Genomic DNA, 18,950 nt, shown 5'->3' with positions numbered 1-18,950 from the left:
CTAGTTTGAATGATTTCTAATTTGAATGCTTTCTGACCTTCTGTCCTAGAAAACTGTTCCAGCAACCACATTGGCAACCACAGCTCTGGGAGTGCCGTGGGGCACGTGGCGGCTGGCGCACCTGTGCCTGTGCAGGGAGGGACTCCCCAGCCAGGGGAGCTCCATACTAACCACATCCCCCGCCAGTCGCCCAAGTCCCTGCCGGCCTCCACCACGGTGGCCCCAAAGAAGTGCTTCCTACAGATCTCAGGCATGACCTGTGCATCCTGTGTGTCCAACATAGAGAGGAACCTGCAGAAAGAACCTGGTAAGAGGTCCACACTGCAGAGCCTGGAATGCTGCTGCAAGGCGGTCGAGTAGACTGTTGGGCGTCATGGTTAGCAATGTGGGGTGGTGTGTGCGCCCTTTGGCATCTCTACTGACCACGTTTATCAGGAGCCCTGATAATCTGGTGGGGCTTCCCTGGTGGCTCAGTGGTAAAGAACCCACTTGCCAATGCAGGATATGCGGGTTCGATCCCTGGGTTGGGAAGATTCCCCTGGAGAAAGGGAATGGCTACCCACTCCAGGATTCTTGCCTGGAGAATCCCACAGACAGAGGAGCCTGGCGGGCTACAGTCCATGGGGTCACAAAGAGTTGGACATGACTTAGTACGCGCTGATAATCTGGTGGCGTGTTCATTGTATGTTAGAGGATAGATGTTTCTCTGGAAACATCTGGAGCAGTTGGCATTCTGCCCTTTAAGGAGTATTTAGTTTGAGATAAAATGGATCTCTGAGTGAGTTAGCCATGGGGAACCCGGTTTAGAGGTCAAGGTACAGTCATGAGTGGCCTCCCCACCTAGCTTGTCTTGGTAGCAGTCTGTGGTTTTCCCTTCCAAAGCCTCTTACTGTCAAATACATCATCAATAGCCTGTATTTTGTGGAGAAGTTCCAGTTTCAAATATTCTGCCCTGTTGTCCCTGTAAATCATAAACAGTTGTAAAAACGCCGAAGTTTTGTCCTCTAAACAACATCGGCCATCTGGTTTCTTAAGCCTGAAAGTGGAACAAAAATCCCGTCCCAATTTTGTGTTTGGAGAATGTCTGAACCATGACTCTGCTGGCCTCCGGGGTCACTTTCTGTCTTCCTGCGGCTCCTTGTGAACTCCTGCTCACCAAGCCTACGGCTCCCTGAGGCTCTAGAGGATGGTTCTCAAACTGAGGTGTTCCTGGAGCTCCCCTGTCACCCTTGGGTGGGTCACTTGGAAGTTACCCTGTGGTTCACAGGCCCATGTTTCTCTTCCTCACCTGAATCCCTCATTTTATCCCTTATGACATTGTTTTTTAAAGCACATCATTCCTTTCATTTACGTGAATGAGCTTTCTTTTCCCCCCTTAAACAATTTTTTTAAATGAAATTACATAGTATTTTATTTTTTATTTATTTTTTTCACTCAGTGGAAGGCAGGACCTCCCTCCCTTAAACTATTAATGAACAATAGCAGTAGCAAGATAGTCCATGGGATTTCTTTTACATTCCTGAAAGCAATTGAAAATGGAAAAAGAGTAAGGAAAACCACTTTTGAAAATTATTTTTTTCTCCTGTGTGTGAAAGTGGAGGGGAAAAGTACCTCCTTGGTGTAACAGTAGTTGCCAGCTGCAGACGCCGTCCCCTGCTTACGTCCTCACCAGTGTCTCCTAGGGCCTGACTCAAGCTGCCCCTGCCGGGGTGGCAGCATGGCTCAGCCTGGGAGTGGGGTGACCCCCAGAGCGAACCCCAGACCCACTGAGCCAGAGTCTGTGCTTTCACCAGGTCCTTGGGTGATTTGTATGTCCACTAATGTGTGAGGAGCGTGGCTCTAGAATGGTGGCTCTCACGCTTGGCTGTCCATTAGAACCCCCAGGAGAGCTTTAACTTGCCTGCAATGCAGGAGGCATAATGAGACTATGGTTTGATCCCTGGGTGGGAAAGATTCCCTGGAGGAGGGTCTGGCAACACACTCTAGTATTCTTGCCTGGAGAATCCCATGGACAGAGGAGCCTGGAGGGCTACGGGCCATGGGGTCACAAAGAGTCAGACACGACTGAGTGCCTAATACAAAGGGCCAGGTATGGTGACTGTTAGCGCTCCTCCCCAGGTGATCCTCACGCCCAGCCAAGTGTGAGCACCACTGTTCTAGAAACTTCTGGGGGCAGAGGTCTTCCTCTGCTAGCTTGTGTTGAGCTCATCATCTCCCAGAGCCCTGGCCTGGAGGGTTCCAGCTGTGCCCCGCTGGTTGCAGGGATCCTGTCTGTGCTGGTTGCCCTGATGGCAGGAAAGGCAGAGGTGAAGTACAACCCGGAAGCCATCCAGCCCCTGGAGATAGCAAAGCTCATCCAGGACCTGGGCTTTGAGGCAGCAGTGATGGAAGACTACACGGGCTCGGATGGTGACCTCGAGCTGATGGTAAGCACGGCGGCTGGGCTGGAGCAGGGGGCTGGGCGGTGCAGGCCCAAGACAGCCTCTGCAGCCGGGGCTGTGAGCAGGACGCTCGCCCATCTTGCTTATATCCTGTCGTCGCTGGTTCTCCTTTGAAGCCAGTAACTAGGATCTGTTTGTTTTGTGAAGGAATGCCCTCTGTGTCAGAGTCATAGGGATGCATCCAGGGTTTTAGGAGGAGGAGGCAGTGGTGGGAGAGGAAGAGGAATTAGAGCCAGCGACTATCCTGAGCTTGGTGGTTCAAGGGAGTCAAATCTGAACACGTTCCGTGAGGCCGGGAGGGAAGCTGAAAGGCCAGAGGGGTGTCCAGGCCATGGGATGTGAGTCGGCGAGGAAGCCAGCAGCCATCGCAGGGGAAGAGGGCTTGGTCAGAGGCACAGAACATATCTGGAAGGTGTCTGGTGACTAGAGTGTGGCCGGGCACTTGGTCCGGGGTGAAGGCTGTCCGTGGTGGTTGCTGCTCCCAGCGCTGTTGGAGGGGGCGGGACGAGGTGGGGGCATGCTTTCCCGTCTGCCCTCTGTCGCCAGCTGTACTTGTCAACAAATCATGGAAGACAACAGATGGGTCTCCTATTTCACATGTAGTGTGCTCACAAGCACTTCTGTGCAAAGCTTCTTTTGTACAAATAAAGGGAGACTTAGAAGGAATCCACAAGCATTGAGTAATGCTGTTTACCAAAGTGACTGCATCTTTCTTCTTTGCTGTGTTTAGTCCCTGCTGTTAGTGGTGAGTAAATGTTTGAAGAGTAAGTGCTGAGGACATGAGTGGCACTTTGAGGCCCTGATAAGTGGTGTTCATTGTAGAGCAAGCCCTCCGCTCTGGCCGGGCCTCGGTGTGTGCGGAGGGGCCCACGGTAGCACTCGCTGGGTTACAGCCGGAATCAGGGCTGGCAATAGGAGCAGGGCTCCTCTGAAAATCTCCAGGTCCAGAGGTGCTCGTCTCTGCACAGACTACGGCATGGGAAGTCTAGAACAAGACTGTCATTTGAGGGGACTTCCCTGGTGGTCCAATGGTTAAGACTCCAAGCGTCCAATGCAGCCGGTGTGGGTTCCATCCCTGAGCGGGGAACTAAGATCCCACGTGCTGTGTGGTGTGGCCAAAAAAAAAAAAAAAGACAGTGGGGAAGATGAAAACATTTTTTTGAACAATGTTTTGTTTTTTTAAATTGCAGTGTTATTTTTTAAGACACTAAGCGGTATCGATACTTGTATTGTCATCACATGCTCAGGTATTTTATGTCTGTATTTAATTTGTTTTTTGGGAAGTGCTGACCACTGACACTCAGAAGTGAAGAAGTGAAATCACTCAGTCCTGTCCGACTCTTTGCGACCCCATGGACTGTAGCCTACCAGGCTCCTCTGTCCATGGGATTTTCCAGGCAAGAGTGCTGAAGTGGGTTGCCATTTCCTTCTCCAGGGGATCTTCCTGACCCAGGGATGGAACCCAGGTTTCCTGCATTGTAGGCAGACACTTTTACCATCTGAGCCACCAGGGAAGTGATACTCAGAAGAGTTAGTCGTCTGGCTCACTTGATGCAGATGACAGATGGCTGACTCACTTGGAATTCCTTTCTCACACTGGTGCACGCAGCCTGGGGTGGTGGAAATGGATAACCAGGACAGGGCTGTGAAAGTCTATTGTTACCAGAGCTGGGAGCCAGGCCTCAGTCCTTGCCATCTGCTTAGTGATTGGTCTCCTGTACCTGAGGTGGGGAGGAGCACTGGTTATATATCCTGAAGCCTCTGGGGAATGTCTGGGGTTAAAATCTTGCACTGGAGGTTCGGGGGCTTGCACGTTGGGAAGGAGGACAGAGTTCTTGTGGCTGCCTGTTAACCAGCTCCCTGTATGCCATTGATGGAGTCCTCTGGACCCTAGGTCAGTGGGATCTTTGTCATCCTTTGCTGCAGATCACGGGGATGACCTGCGCCTCCTGTGTTCACAACATAGAATCCAAACTCAGGAGGACAGAAGGCATCACCTACGCCTCTGTGGCTCTCGCCACCAGCAAAGCCCACGTGAAGTTTGATCCTGAAATTATTGGTCCGCGGGATATTGTCAAACTCATCGAGGTGAGTCATTCATCCAAAAAATTTTGCACCCATGTTTTTAAAAACAGTGATTTATAATCATCATAGGAAAATGAGCAAAATGTAGCTAATTTAAAAAAAGGGAGAAAATCAGCTAGTATAATATATTGATAAAATCCTTCAGATTTTCCCGTGGAAATAAGGTGACTTATTTTAAAATAAACTATAAGGGTTTAGTAAGTCTCAGATAATCTGAGATTGAAAATCAGTGAAGGGGGCTTCCCAGGTGGCTCATTGGCCAAGAATCCACCTGCTAATGCAGGGTTGCAAGAGGTGTGTGTTTGATCCCTGGGTGGGGAAGATCCCCTGGAGAAGGAAAAGGCAACCCACTCCAGTATTCTTGCCTGGGAAATCCCATGGACAGAGGAGCCTGACAGGCAACAGTCCATGGGATCTCAAGAGTCAGACACGACTTAACAACTAAACAACAGGAAAAAGAAAAAGACATTATTGTTTTGATTTCAAGTAGTCCCCGAGAAACAACAGCATCACCAGGATTCCTGGTACATGGTGTTAAGTCGACTAATTGTGAGAATCCCCTGGTAGTCCAGGGGTAGGACGCTGCGCTTTCACTGAGGAGGGCCTGGCTGGGTTCGATCCCTGGCTAGGAACTAAGATCCCACAAGCCATGCAACACAGCCAAAAAAAAAAAAAAAAAGGACTAATAGTAATTTTTAATATTATTTACATCTGTGCCAAGTATCTGCAGATGAAAGGACTGTTGGTGTTGGGAAGAGTTTCCCTGCATTTGGGCCTTCTTTGCAGTCATTTCTCCTTTGGAAAATTGGTCAACGCAGTTTCATATACCTCCACTCCATTCCTTCCTCACGTTGCCATAGACATTCCATATCCTCTCCTAGGTCTGTGTTGTATCAGAGTGTCAGTGGTGATCTGGCTGGGCCGAGACAGTCAAAACTGAACCAGATGAACTCATAACGACTAACGGTGAAGTTTAGCAGGGACTGTGGCTTATGAAATGAAACATTTCAGAGCAGGCTTTGAGTTGTGTTAAATTTTCCTTTGTGTGTGTGTGTGTGTGTGTGTGTGAAAGAGAGGTATTGTCTGTTGTCTGGCCTAGCAGAGCTCTTTGATATGCAAATACTGTTACTGCTATTGATATAGTGCCTTAATCTTAGAGGTAGATAACTCAGCTTCTTTATCAGATGAGGAAGAGTGACCCCCCAGAGAGGTTCAGGGACTTAGATCCCCCACACCCAGCTAAAGGTTGCAAGACCTGGTACTCAAACCCAGGTCTCCCAGCTCCAAGCTCAGTGGGCATCCAGTTTCTGCCATGCCGCAGGTCTTATGGAACAGTGATGATAAGGCACTGGTGAGGGAGAGAAGTTGACGGATGCAGTAATGATGGGCAGTGTCCAGGTGGAGCTTGGAGCATATCTCCAGTACCCTTCCTGTTTCTTTTTATTTATTTTAAAAGATAATTTATTTGGCAGCGCTGAGTGTTAGTGGTGGCATGTGGGATCCTTTTTTAGCTGCAGCATGTGTAATCTTAGTTGTAGCATGTGGGATCTAGTTCCCTGAGCAGGGATTGAACCCAGGCCCTCTGCTTTGGGAGCTTGGAGTTTTAGCCACTGGACCACCAGGGAAGGTCTCCCCCACTTCCTGTTTAGAACACCCTACTGGCCTCTACCCAGCTCACTGTAGCTCCCTCCTTGTTCTTACTCGGGGAATAGTGCCAGTGTCTGGCCCCCATTCCTGCATCTCTGGGGCATCATTTCCTGATGTAACTAGGCCGGCATTAGTTGCGAAGGATTTGTCTTTAGATGGCCTTACGTGCTGTTTCTCCTACTGTAACACATTTTTGCGTACAATCTCAATATCAGAGTCCCCGGGGCCCCTCTTTCTATTGCGCTGACTGACAGAACATTTCCTGACAGCTTTTTCTGTGTAATTTCTTAAAGGGAATCAGAAATCTAGTGATCAGATCAAATAAGGCAGAGAAGGGTGGAGGAGAGAAGTGAGGCAGCCAAAGAACTGGGAGAGATAATCCCTGAGAAAACCACAGATGCTGTTGGCGTCAGTCTGCTCAGCGGGAGAGCCTGTGCTGAGGGGTGGGGGACCTGTGACTGGATCCAGCACTTCCGATGATGCTGTGGCTTTGGTCGGGGGTTTGACCTCTGACCTTCAGTTTCATCCTGCAGAGAGCAGTGGCCACGGACCAACTCCCCAACTGATACTGGGGAGTCTTTCACTCACGAATCCCAAGCTTGTAACTCGGCATCCGTCAGCTCTGGGTAGGCTCAGTCACCTCCCAGCATCCGTTGCCTTTGCCGACAGAAGGAGCAGGCATCCCTGTGGGCAGCATCTGTAGGGCGATGTGGGGACAGAAGTCATGAGTCCTCAGAGGCAGTTGTAGGTTAACCTCATTTCCAAAGATGTAAAGTGCTTTCTCCTGGTGCCTGTTTTAACCAAGTGCCTTCTTTCTTGTTTCCTCCTTTTGATAACAAGGAAATTGGCTTTCGTGCGTCCCTGGCCCAGAGGATCCCCAATGCTCATCACTTGGACCACAAGGTGGAAATAAAGCAGTAGGTAGACCAGAACTGTAGCTCTGCCTATGGGGCCAGTTCTCCCTGTACCTCCCCTGCCTGATTCTGTGCTAATCGGGGTCCCTGTGGCCCCCTCAAGCTGCCCCCTCATCCCACCGCCACCTCCTACAGCACCTTCTGCTGAATTAATCGCCTTTACCTCATAACGTTAACCCTTTACAACAATACTGTCCCACAGTACCTTCTGCTATGACAGAAACGCTGTATGTCTGCATTGCCCAGTATGAAATGCAGCCACTGTGACTCAGCAAATACATTTTTAATTCCACTTCACTTTAATTTTAATTTAAATAGCTACCTATGGCTGATGGCTAACAGATTGGATAGCACTTAATGTGTGAGTTTTAAAGAAAGAACAGTAGCGGCCATAGTCTGAGGATGGTCAGCCTCTTTGGGGCTGAACGCTCAGCTTTTTCTGGGCCTTGGTTGCCTCGCCTGTAGATTGGAGGTACCACTTCTGCCACGAGCAGGCCACGGCTACATCTAAACATCCCTGGAGCATCCGTGCAGGGAGGTTTAGACCTTTGATGTCCCCTCAGATGGCGAATGTAGGGAGCGAGCGCTGCTCTCATTGTAGCCCTTGGTGGCCTGTCCCAGACATGGGGCAGAGGCAAGTCTCAAACCGAGTCCTCGGGGGGGGACCAGCCTGGAAGCCAGGGGGCAGGCGGAGCCTGACGTGTCCGTGTTGCTGCGTTGCTTTCCAGGTGGAAGAACTCTTTCCTGTGCAGCCTGGTGTTTGGCATCCCCGTCATGGGTTTAATGATCTATATGTTGATACCCAGCCATGAGCCCCAGTTGACGGTCCTGGACCATAACGTCATCCCAGGACTATCCATCCTGAATCTCATCTTCTTTATCTTGTGCACCTTTGTCCAGGTGCGTATCGGGCTGGCGGGAGGCACACCCGCCCGGCATGCCTGCGTGTGGCTGGCAGGTGCTGTCCGCTTAGCATGCTGTCGGTTGAGCCAAGGGCCTCTTCATTGCCTGTTTCCCCACCACCCAGCCCGTTGCTGACTGTTTCTATCTTATGGCTGACACTAAGGGCCTGACATGGGGAACGAGAAAGGACCTGGCTTCATGGGCAGTTCACAGGTGACCAAACTCCCCCGGGACAGCAGCCCTTTCGAGGCAAGGCTTGGTGATCCAGGGTAGCGCATTTGCTTTTTTCCCACTGAATTCGCCGTCAGAAGTGGCAGCTGGACCGCCCTGGAGCTCTTGCTGCTCTTCTATATCTTGTCTTGAATGACCGAGATGCAGTCCCGGGGAATCATAATTTAAAAGGCACAGCCCTTGTGTTTTGTCTTCCTTGGGGACCACATCCAGGAACTAGCTGTGTTTCTGGTGGAGACGTGCCTTCCATTTGGAATATAAAATAAAACTCCTGACTTAATATTAGGCTTAGTACTAGAATATTAGAATTAATTCGTATGAATTAGGACTGTCTGGAGGCAAGTATTTGTAAGCTGGATTTGTTTTTTTCCCCAGATCCTCGTCTGTATAGGAAAAATACATATTTACATGCATATATGTCCATGTGTGTATGTATTCACTACTACAGACATAGGCCTTTTTTTCCAGCTGAAATAGACTTATACTAGACCCACTGATCTATAACTGGCTTTGTCACTCAGCCACGCACTGTGTACGTCTCTCCCATCAGCAGTCTCTTCAGAAGGGACCGCATAGCACTGTGCCCAGTATGCACGCACTGTGATCTCTTTCACCGTCTTCACCATCCATGGACATTTACGTGGTCGAGTCCTCTGGGTCTTAAAGGTCTCCCATGAGCATCCACTCCTGTGGCCAGAAGTCCTCTGCGTGAGGAAGTACATTTCATACATGTCAGTTACAGAGGGCAAAGGGATGTCCGCGTCGTGGGTGAGCCCAGAGTATTTGCAGTCCCGAGGGGCCCCACATGACTGTCGCTCTCCCCCACCACCTTCCAGTTCCTCGGCGGCTGGTACTTCTATGTCCAGGCCTACAAATCTCTGAGACACGGGATGGCCAACATGGACGTGCTCATCGTGCTGGCCACGAGCGTCGCCTATGTCTACTCCCTCGTCATCCTGGTGGTGGCCGTGGCCGAGAAGGCCGAGAGGAGCCCCGTGACCTTCTTTGACACGCCCCCCATGCTCTTCGTCTTCATTGCCCTGGGGCGGTGGCTGGAACACGTGGTGAAGGTAACTGCAGCCTCAGATTAAAGGCAGAGCTCTTTCCTCAGCAGCACAAACCTCAGTTCATCTGAACACCGTGGTTAGAATTACTCATGATACGCCGTCAAGGCCACGACTCGAAGAAACATGAAACCTACATATAATTAGGTACCCCAGCCGCTAATCTCCAAACCAGTCGCTACTTCTAAAATCCCAGCTAATCTGGTTAATTATTAAAAGCCTTTGTTCAGGCGCCGCATGCAGTGGAAAGAACCCTGGCTTTCGGGTCAGAGGTCGCATCGTCTCTTGGTAAATAACCGAGCGTGTGGCTTCCTGGATTAGATATCCACATTCCCACCTCAGGGTCATGCCGTTCTTACCACCATTGTTCCAGATGTCAGTGTGTCCTATAAAAGAATGGAACTCGGGCCCTAAAAAAATCGGAGTGAACCTAAAAGTAAATGGTCGGTGGGCAGATGGGTATTGTTTCTTCCACCTGAAATGTAATTCGCAGGACTTGGTGGCCCTGTACGCTCAGGGTGGTGGCAGCACAGCTCTCTGTCCCTGGGCAGTGGGTGACACCCATCCTGAAAGCCTGCAGATGTGCGGAGGGGCTGTGTCAAGGGAGCGCCTTTCCTTGCAGGGTCTTCTCTAACACCAGCCTTGTGAGTGATGGCCTGGGTTTGCACAGGTCGGCTTACTCTCGCTCATACTTCACATTCTGGTTGTTTCTTAGAGCAAAACCTCAGAAGCGCTTGCCAAACTCATGTCTCTGCAAGCCACGGAAGCCACCGTCGTGACCCTTGGTGAAGACAACGTGATCATCAGGTAATCATCACTGTCAGAAGTCCCTCATCAATTTATATCAGCGTGTGTGCTGTACACCCATGGTGTACAGGACCTTGTGAGGGCCGCACAGCCACGACAGAAAGATCCCTCCTGTAAGTCCACTTCAGGCAGAGCGTTTACATACTAAGATAAGCGAGGGTTCAAGGGGGTGTATGCGTGCTAGACGCCAAGTGAGAGGTACAGGCAGTCTGTCTGGAACTTAGGAGAAGGCTAGTGGTGGTCAAACAGAGCTTCCCAGAGCGTGGTGCATGAGCTGGGTCTGCCTCGCAAGATTTGGAGGATTTAGACAGGCTGAGAGATATGAGTTTGACTTGATACTGAGGTAGGAGTTCAACTAGCCCAAGAATAAAAATGGGAGAAGTGTCTTTCTTCTTTAGAAGGTTAACTGCTAAGTCACTTCAGTCGTGTCTGACTCTTTGTGACCCTATGGACTATAGCCCACCAAGCCCCTCTGTCCATGGGGTTCTCCAGGCAAGAATACTGGAGTGGGTTGCCATGCCCTCCTCCAGGGGATCTTTCCAACCCAGGGATCAAACCAGGGATCGAACCTGTGTCTCTTACATCTCCTGCATTGGTAGACAGGTTCTTTATCAGTAGCACCACCTGGGGAGCCCTATGTATAAGGTTGGCAGATATTAAAAACAGTAATGATTATTGTCATTATTGCTGGGACTTAAATAGCATTTACTATTTGCCAGATGCTATACTAACATGTTGGTGTTTAACCAAAAGAGGAAAAAAAAAGGCCTTATGAGGAAGGAACTCCTAGTACTTTTATTGTACAGATGTGGACACTGAGGTTCAGGGAGGCTAAGCAACTGGCCCAGGGTCACACAGGTGTTAAGTAGAGGAATTAGGACAGAACCTACACTGTTAGTTCCAGAGCCCATGTTCTTTACAGTTACATATACTGACTCTCAGGCTCCCCTGGTGGCACAGTGGTAAAGAATCTGTTTGCCAGTGCAGGAGATGCGGGTTCGATCCCTGGGCCTGCAAGATCCCCTGGAGGAGGAAATGGTAAGCAGCTCCAGTATTCTTCCAGAATTCCTTGGATGGAGGAGCCTGGCGGGCTACAGTCCATGGGGTTACCAAGAGTCAGACATGACTGAGCAGCTAAGCACACACACACACAAACTGACTCTTAAATCATATTTCATAACTTGGGCATTTTTACAGAATAAGGCTTCTGTATATCTGCGGTCAGCCTCATTTTAATGGTTATTTCTTGACCTTCTTGGCATCCCAGAAACCGCTCTGGTCCCGCCACCGTCCCCTTTAGCCTGTGGCCTCGCTTCTGGCTTCAGGGAGGCGCAGCACTTCTTGTGCAGGCCGCCTCCAGCTCCTGTCTGGTTTCCTCATCTTGCAGTCTCTCAGCCCCCTCCAGCCTGCCTTGTTCCTCCACCGGTTTCTGAAATCGCTTTTGCCAGAGACATCAAATCATGTCCATGAACCAAATCCCACCGTTGGTCTCATTTAATGCTCATGTCAGCCTCTCGTCAGCATTTCCCCTTCTTTCTGTCCCTTTAAAACTTTGTCTTTTTCTTTTTCTATTAAGCTGTCGCTTACCTTCACTGAAGAACACCAATCCCAAGTGTAGGGCGTGATGAATTTTATACATAGTTGCGTCAACAGCCACAACATCCGCATATTCAATGCCGTGGGGTGGGTGCCCCCTCCTGTGCGCGCTTCCGCCTGCTCAGCCTCTTAAGATGGGGTGTCCCAGGGCTGAGGTCTCTCTTCCAGCCATGCTCCTGGGGAAGCTCTTACCATTTCAGACTTTGGATTCTGTCTGTATTTTGACAGCTTCCGGGTTTGACCTCTAATCTCAGCTCAAATCCAGTTCCTCACCCCTATTCTCTGACTCAGCGGACATGAGTTTGAGTAAGCTCCCAGAGTTGGTGATGGACAGGGAGGCCTGGCATGCTGCAGTCCATGGGGTCGCAAAGAGTCAGACACGAATGAGCGACTGGACTGAACTCAACTCTTCGGACTGGCCACATCTGTGTGGAAGTCAGGCAAGCATCTCTGGCTTACCGTGTGAGACCAGAGACCTCATCTCCTCTCCTTTCCTGTTCCCCTCCTCCTGTAGCTGCTTTCTCATAGGCATCTCCGTCTCATTAAACGCCTTCTCATCCACCCAGCTGCTCAACCTGAAACTAAGAGCTCATGCTTGCTTTTCTTAGGCGTCCAGCGCATCCGCACGTCCTTCTAACACCTTGTGCCCCCAAAGCTCCTGGGTCTCTCTCCCCCCCACCTTCAGCCCAGGCATCTTTCACTTGAGAGGCTGCCACAGCCTGACTCCTCTCTCAGCTTCTGTTGTTGCCCCTACAGCCCGTTCTCATGCAGCAGCCAGAGACGTGACTTGAAAATGTGAATCAGTGTCACTTTCCCACTAAAAACCTTACATCCAAAGCCCACACTTTGGTCTGCAAGACCCAACGTGGTCCAGGTTCTGTCTGTTTCACTTAAACCCGTCTAGTGCTGCCTGCAGCCTTCCTGTTTCTCCAAGGCCCCTTCCATCCCTCCATAGGGCTTTGCGTTAGCTGTTCTTTTTCTCCTAAATTTTGTTTTCTTTACCAGGCCTTAGTTGCTGCACACAGGATCTAAAGTTGCAGCATGTGAACTCTTAGTTGCAGTATGTGGGATCTAGTTCCCTGACCGGGGATCGAACCCAGCCCCCCTGCATTGGGAGGGTGGAGTCTTAGCCACTGGACCACCAGGGAAGTCCCTCCCCCTTGACTTTTCTTTCCTTGTAAGTTGGGTCCTCTTGTCATCCAGCTGGAATGTCATCTTCAGATGAGGCCTGTCCCCTTCCCTCCTCCTCCTCCACCACAGAAAACAGCCCTGCAGTCAGCTCGCTGTCAGCATAGCACTTGTTGAAGTCTTGCAACTATCTTGCTAGTCTGTTTGCTCCACAGAATTGACTTCATAAGGGTTGGGACTTGGCTGTCCTTCTCACAGCTGTCTCCCCAGCTCTAGGACAGTGCCTGGCACTCAGCAGCTGCACAGTATTGACTCAGTCTGGACACAATAGATAAAGTGATGACCACTGCTTGGAGTAAAGCTGGCGGAGTGTCAAGAACCCAACCTGGGTGACATGCCAGGGGGGCAGGCTTCCCGCGCGACCCCGAGTGTAACCTGAGCGGGTTCTGTTGCAGGGAGGAGCAGGTGCCCATGGAGCTGGTGCAACGAGGTGACATCATCAAGGTGGTCCCCGGGGGCAAGTTTCCCGTGGACGGGAAAGTCCTAGAAGGCAACACCATGGCCGACGAGTCCCTCATCACAGGTGTGGACTTGGTCCCTTTGGGTGGGTGTCAGTGCCCTGCCTGGGCCCTGGGGACACTGATCGGGCTCCTCATGTGACGTTGGTCTCCTCCCCACCTCTAGGAGAGGCCATGCCCGTCACCAAGAAGCCCGGAAGCATGGTAATTGCCGGGTCCATGAACGCCCATGGCTCTGTGCTCGTCACTGCCACCCACGTGGGCAATGATACGACCTTGGCCCAGATTGTGAAGCTAGTGGAAGAGGCCCAGATGTCCAAGGTACTGAAGGAATTTTAAAAGCAGTATAACTTCAGCTCCCTGCTTTTAGAAATTATTCCAAGAGTCCCGCAGAATCAGACAGATTTTATTGAGTTAGAGAGATTGACTAATAACTATAGTTAATGAGGGAGCTAGGAATCCCAGCCCTTGTCCACCCATGGCCGGTATATTTCTTCAGAAATTGTAACTTCCCACGATCTTGGTGTTTTATTTCCCTAGGCACCCATTCAGCAACTGGCTGACCGGTTTAGTGGATATTTTGTCCCATTTATCATCATCATTTCAACTGTGACGTTGGTGGTATGGATTGGTATCGGTTTTATCGATTTTGGTGTTGTTCAGAAATACTTTCCTGTAAGTTGAATGCTGTGGGTAGTGTGGTTGTTGTGTTTTAAATAATCAATTGCCATTAATACTGTTTTTTCATGTCTTAGATTCATTGGGCTTTAATTCTCCATTACAACTTATTTGTTTGCTTCACTTATTGGCAGTGCAACCTCAGCCAGGGTGGGACAATCAATCAATCACTCGACTCCTGCAGGTTTTTTTTTATTCACTAAAGGCACCTTTTACCTTCTGATAATTTCAAACACCGTTGGCTCTCGGTTGTAATGCTTAAAGCATTTGCATTTTTGCACTGCTGGCCATTTTTGAGGTTATGAAGCACTCATCGTAGAAGATAGGTCACATCAGTCACGATTTCAATTACTGTTTTTGTTGTTCAGTCACTCAATCGTGTCTGACTCTTTGCAACCCCATGGACTACGGCACGCCAGGCTTCCCTGTCCTTTACCATCTCCCGGAGTTTTCGTGCAGTTTCAATAGCATGATAATATTCTTTAACCATCAGAGAAGGCAATGGCACCCCACTCCAGTACTCTTGCCTGGAAAATCCCATGGATCGAGGAGCCTGGAAGGCTGCAGTCCATGGGGCTGCACAGAGTCGGACACGACTGAAGTGACTTAGCAGCAGCATTCTTTAACCATTTTTCAGAAAAATATCTTTTTGGCTGGCTGTGTCCATATAAATCTAACCTTGCAGCTTCCCGAGTAATGCTAATAGCTTTTTGATAATTATTAGGCCTTATATATGAAACAATGGAATATATGTTTTTGAGTTTAAAAAGTGGAAGAAGAATACTGTCTTCGGAAATACAATTTTATCAAATTTCAAACAATTACTAAAAGTTTCTGCTTCAAGGACTTCCCTGGCGGTTCAGTGGTTAAGACTCAGCGCTTCCACTGCAGGGGGCATGGGTTCGCCCCCTGGTCAGGGAACTGAGGTCTCGTATGCTGCATGGCGCTGCCAAAAAAAAAAAAAAAAAAAACTTTTTCTGCTTTGGAAATTACTATTTACATGTGTGATTCCCAACTAGGGGTGATTTTGGTTGACAGTGTCTGAAGATGTTTTTGGTTGTCATGACTAAGGTAGGGGGGCTACTGGCATTTAATAAATAGAGGCCAGGAATGCAGCTGAACAGCCAACAGTGCACAGGACAGGCCCCCACAATGAAGAATTATTTGGCCCCAGATGTCAGTAGTGCTGAGTTTGAGAAATCTTGATAGAAAAAGCTGATGGCCCACTGGGAGTAGCATTTGATAACTGCCCAGTGAGTGAAACAACACTTTCCCTTATTTTTTAAAATATCTCAGACTTAGCCCAGTCTAATATATATTTTGCCTTAGAGCCATAAAATAAGAAACTGTAAATACAGAATGAATATTAAAAAATTTTTATCTATAGAGGCATATCATATATTCTTGGGTGCACGTCATTCACTTAGCTGTTATTTCGTCCCTCACATTTCCTTGCTTAAAATGAAAGATGTCCAAGTTAGATACTTTCTGACATCTAAGAAGATTTCTGTGCTTATAAGAGAAGCCTGAGACTATATTCCTAGAACTTCTTACCAGTGGTTATTATGGTACGTGACCGCCAGAAATTCTGGCTTTTGTGGGAAAGCATCTCGTTGGCACATGGCTGTGGGAAACTCAGTCCTGAACAAGTTGGAATGGGTGGCTTCCTGCTGATCCCTGCCTTTCTGTCTTACTTTCGCTTCTTTTGTTTTTGTCTGCGATATCAGGGAGGATGCTGGCACCGGAGGTACTATATGTTCCTTTAAGACGTTGTTGTTACTCTGCTCTGTGAACATCGTTTGTAGGGACAGGGTTCACGTTCCCCTCCAGAAGTGCACCCCACCTCCCTCAAAATGCGAGGTGTGATTTTGACAAGAATCCCTGGCTTTAAAAAAGCACCCATCTTTACCTCTAAAGCATCACACAATGGGTTAAACACCATGCCCTTCTACCTAAATCAAACTGTTTCTGTGGAAATTGAACGACCCTTACTAATGTATCTTATTTTAGAATCCCGCCTTTCAAAGACTAGATCGAAGCTGAAGAGATGGTGGTCTGTATCCTCCATTTAGAAAACACACCTTTCACTGTAATTAAGTGACTCCAGCATCTCTCAGGTGTTCACCAGAGCCACTAGCTGTTTTGAAAGATAAACTGAGATCACTCAAGATGTTAGATTGCAGATAATCATACCAATGTGTGTCGCCAGGTAACTGGGAAGGAGACCTGTATTTTTTTTTGGGGGGGGGGGTTTGGGATTTATAAAGGAAACAGTGGTGAAAAATAGAAGAAAATAAAGATGGCTCCAAACCCCTATACTTTGGTGAACATCTTTGCAGGATTGTTGAAGGGCTGTGTAGAGATATGGGCAGATAATTTTGCACTAATTAACACATGCCATTTTGTGCTTGTTTTTTTATCAGCAATGTTACCGATATCTTTCCATGTGAATAAGTATATGTGTACATCGTCATTTTAACATCCACATAATATTCCATTATGCATGCCGTACGTACAATTTAACCAATCCGCTATTGATTGTTCCCAGTTTTTTGCCTTTATGAAAAAACACTATGAGAAATACCCTCGTATCTGTTCCCATGTGTCTATTACCTTAGAGTCAATTCCCTGGAAATTTATAATGTTTTAAAGCTTTATAATAATAATGATAATATAATAGTTATGATTTCTCAGAAGCTTCTCTTTCTATGACAGGTGTGGCCTTATGTACATTTATATTTATATGTATTTATACGTGGTGGTGGTTTAGTCGCTAAGTCGTGTCCGACTCTTGTGGCCCCATGGGCTGTGTATTATCTCATTTAATCCTTACAAAAACCTGGGAGATGGGCATTATCATCTCCGTTTTGAGGAAGCCTAGACACACCGTCAGGGCCGTGACATGGACCTACATGGTCCAATCCCAGAGTCTGTGTTCTTCCCCTGTTGGGGATTTTTGTGTAATTCTCTCCTCTCATAATGCCTTTCCCTGAAGATCAGGTTGGGAAGGTGGGATGTGGAGCAGTAACGTGAACCATGCAATAGCATGCGTCCTGAGCCCAGCACCATCCAGCCATCTCAGAGCCCCGACTGCACTGGGATGTTCTTTTTTATTTTTTTAATGAATTTTTATTGGAAGATGGTTGATTTACAATGTTGTGCTAGGTTCTACTGTACAGCAAAGTGAATCGGTTACACATACATATATCCACTCTTCTTTAGATGCTGTTCCCATAGAGGTCATCACAGAGTGAGACGTTCTTTTGTGATCAGAGTTCTGTGTGATGTCTCATCTGACTCCCACCCTGCCTCCATCTCTTCCCTCTCGTCAGGTCCCCAGCAAGGGTATCTCCCAGGCAGAGGTGGTCCTGCGGTTCGCGTTCCAGACGTCCATCACGGTGCTCTGCATCGCCTGCCCCTGCTCGCTGGGTCTGGCCACGCCCACGGCCGTCATGGTGGGCACCGGGGTAGCCGCCCAGAACGGCATCCTCATCAAGGGAGGCAAGCCCCTGGAGATGGCCCACAAGGTCGGTTCCCCCGTGCTCCCTTCGAGGTCTCGGGTGGGGTGATTTTGTAGCTGTACAACTGCGCACTTTTTTTTTTTTAATTAGTCCTAGTGAAGACAGTACTTGTTTAAATTTCATATTCAAATTTGAGTTTGAAAATGAGAAAAACCTGAAAGAGGGCTCGTTAAGCCCTGCTGACTAAGTAAAACAGAAGCCACGACTCACTGGGGATGACGTAGGAACCGCAGCAGTTCACACTTAAAGCACTGAATGCTGTATAAATAATCTCTGTGACAGCACGGAGGCGGGGGCTGGTTGTGTCCATTTTACAGGTGAAGGAAGTGCAGCGGGGGCCCGGGGGCCTTGCCAGGGGGCCTGCAGCTCAGACATGCAGAGCCAGGCTCACGGCCAGGTGGTCGGGCTCCGGGGAGGGTCCCGGGACCTTGGGGTGGAGAAGCGGGCGGCAGTATCTATAAGGAATCTCCCTTCAGCCAGCAACCCCAGCCTTCCGTCCTCCCTTTATTTCTTCGCTATCTATTGAGTGTTTACTGTGTGTGGGTCCCGGGCTGAGCCCCAGCTCTGAGGGACTTTACAGTCTAGCGAGACAGACAGACCTGGGGCAGGTGAACTGCAGGTGCCGTGTAGAGTGTGAGCTGCGTGAGGACAGTGTGAGAGGCCTGAGCGTAGACGTGTGAGTGTTGGATGGGACGGGGCTGACACAGGTGGACAGGGAAGGTCTGGGACCTGCCGTTGACGGCGCTGGAAGGGTGTCTGGCCATGGGACCAGCACAAGGAAGGGACTCGGGAGGTCGGGGTGCCCGGTCCCAGACTCCATAGGATGGGAGACCATGGCTGTTTCCCCATCATTGTGTCCCCAGTGTCTTGCCCAGAGCCTGACACGTGGAGATCACCCCACAGATATTTTCTGAATAAATAAATGAGGACAGTCATGGAGTGAGAGACTGACAGGAGATGAAGGGAGGAAGGAGGTGGAGAGAGGGGCCTTGAAGAGCCTTGCAGGTTTATTTAGTCCTGCAACAGGATCCACAGTTTTAACCAAAAAACAGGGTGAAGCGAGGTCAAGCACCTGCATGATCACAGGCTGGGAAGATCCTCCTGGTGGCCTAGTGGGGGCTGGAATAAAAGCCGGCCAGAATGGTTGAGGGAAGACCCGTTAATGGTGTTGAAGTCAGAAACAAGAAGGGGAGTCTGTTGTTTGCTAAATGAGGGACAACCGAGCCTACAGGATGCAGTCTGAGCACAGCAAGGGCCGACCTTGTCCAGGGTCCGAGGACTGGGGGACTCGGGCCATCTAAGCACAGTAGCCGAGTGTGGCCAAGCCCAGACCCGTAGAGACCAGTGCAAGGCTGCTGCTGACCGAGGGGGACGGGCCCTCAGGCTGGCTCTGTGGTTACTTGTAATTATGGCCAGG

The 18,950-nt window shown here is 49.3% G+C and overlaps 1 protein-coding gene across 4 annotated transcripts in view; it reads left to right on the top strand.

The window, feature by feature from the left end:
• ATP7B (ATPase copper transporting beta) overlaps window positions 1-18,950 on the top strand; it is a 74,079-nt gene that overhangs the window by 42,449 nt on the left and 12,680 nt on the right. For all 4 annotated transcript variants that reach the window (XM_070380356.1, XM_070380354.1, XM_070380355.1 and 1 more), the window contains 11 exons: window positions 50-307; window positions 2,263-2,426; window positions 4,368-4,529; window positions 7,014-7,090; window positions 7,816-7,987; window positions 9,058-9,291; window positions 10,001-10,092; window positions 13,272-13,399; window positions 13,501-13,655; window positions 13,875-14,009; window positions 17,345-17,539. In XM_070380356.1, the coding sequence (XP_070236457.1) occupies window positions 50-307; window positions 2,263-2,426; window positions 4,368-4,529; window positions 7,014-7,090; window positions 7,816-7,987; window positions 9,058-9,291; window positions 10,001-10,092; window positions 13,272-13,399; window positions 13,501-13,655; window positions 13,875-14,009; window positions 17,345-17,539 (1,772 nt within the window). The remainder of the gene's footprint in view (window positions 1-49; window positions 308-2,262; window positions 2,427-4,367; window positions 4,530-7,013; window positions 7,091-7,815; window positions 7,988-9,057; window positions 9,292-10,000; window positions 10,093-13,271; window positions 13,400-13,500; window positions 13,656-13,874; window positions 14,010-17,344; window positions 17,540-18,950) is intronic.

This window comes from Bos mutus, chromosome 12 (assembly GCF_027580195.1).
Source record: "Bos mutus isolate GX-2022 chromosome 12, NWIPB_WYAK_1.1, whole genome shotgun sequence".
Lineage (NCBI taxonomy): Eukaryota > Metazoa > Chordata > Mammalia > Artiodactyla > Bovidae > Bos > Bos mutus.
Note: the sequence above shows the minus strand (reverse complement) of the source record. Positions and strands in the feature narration are given on the sequence as shown.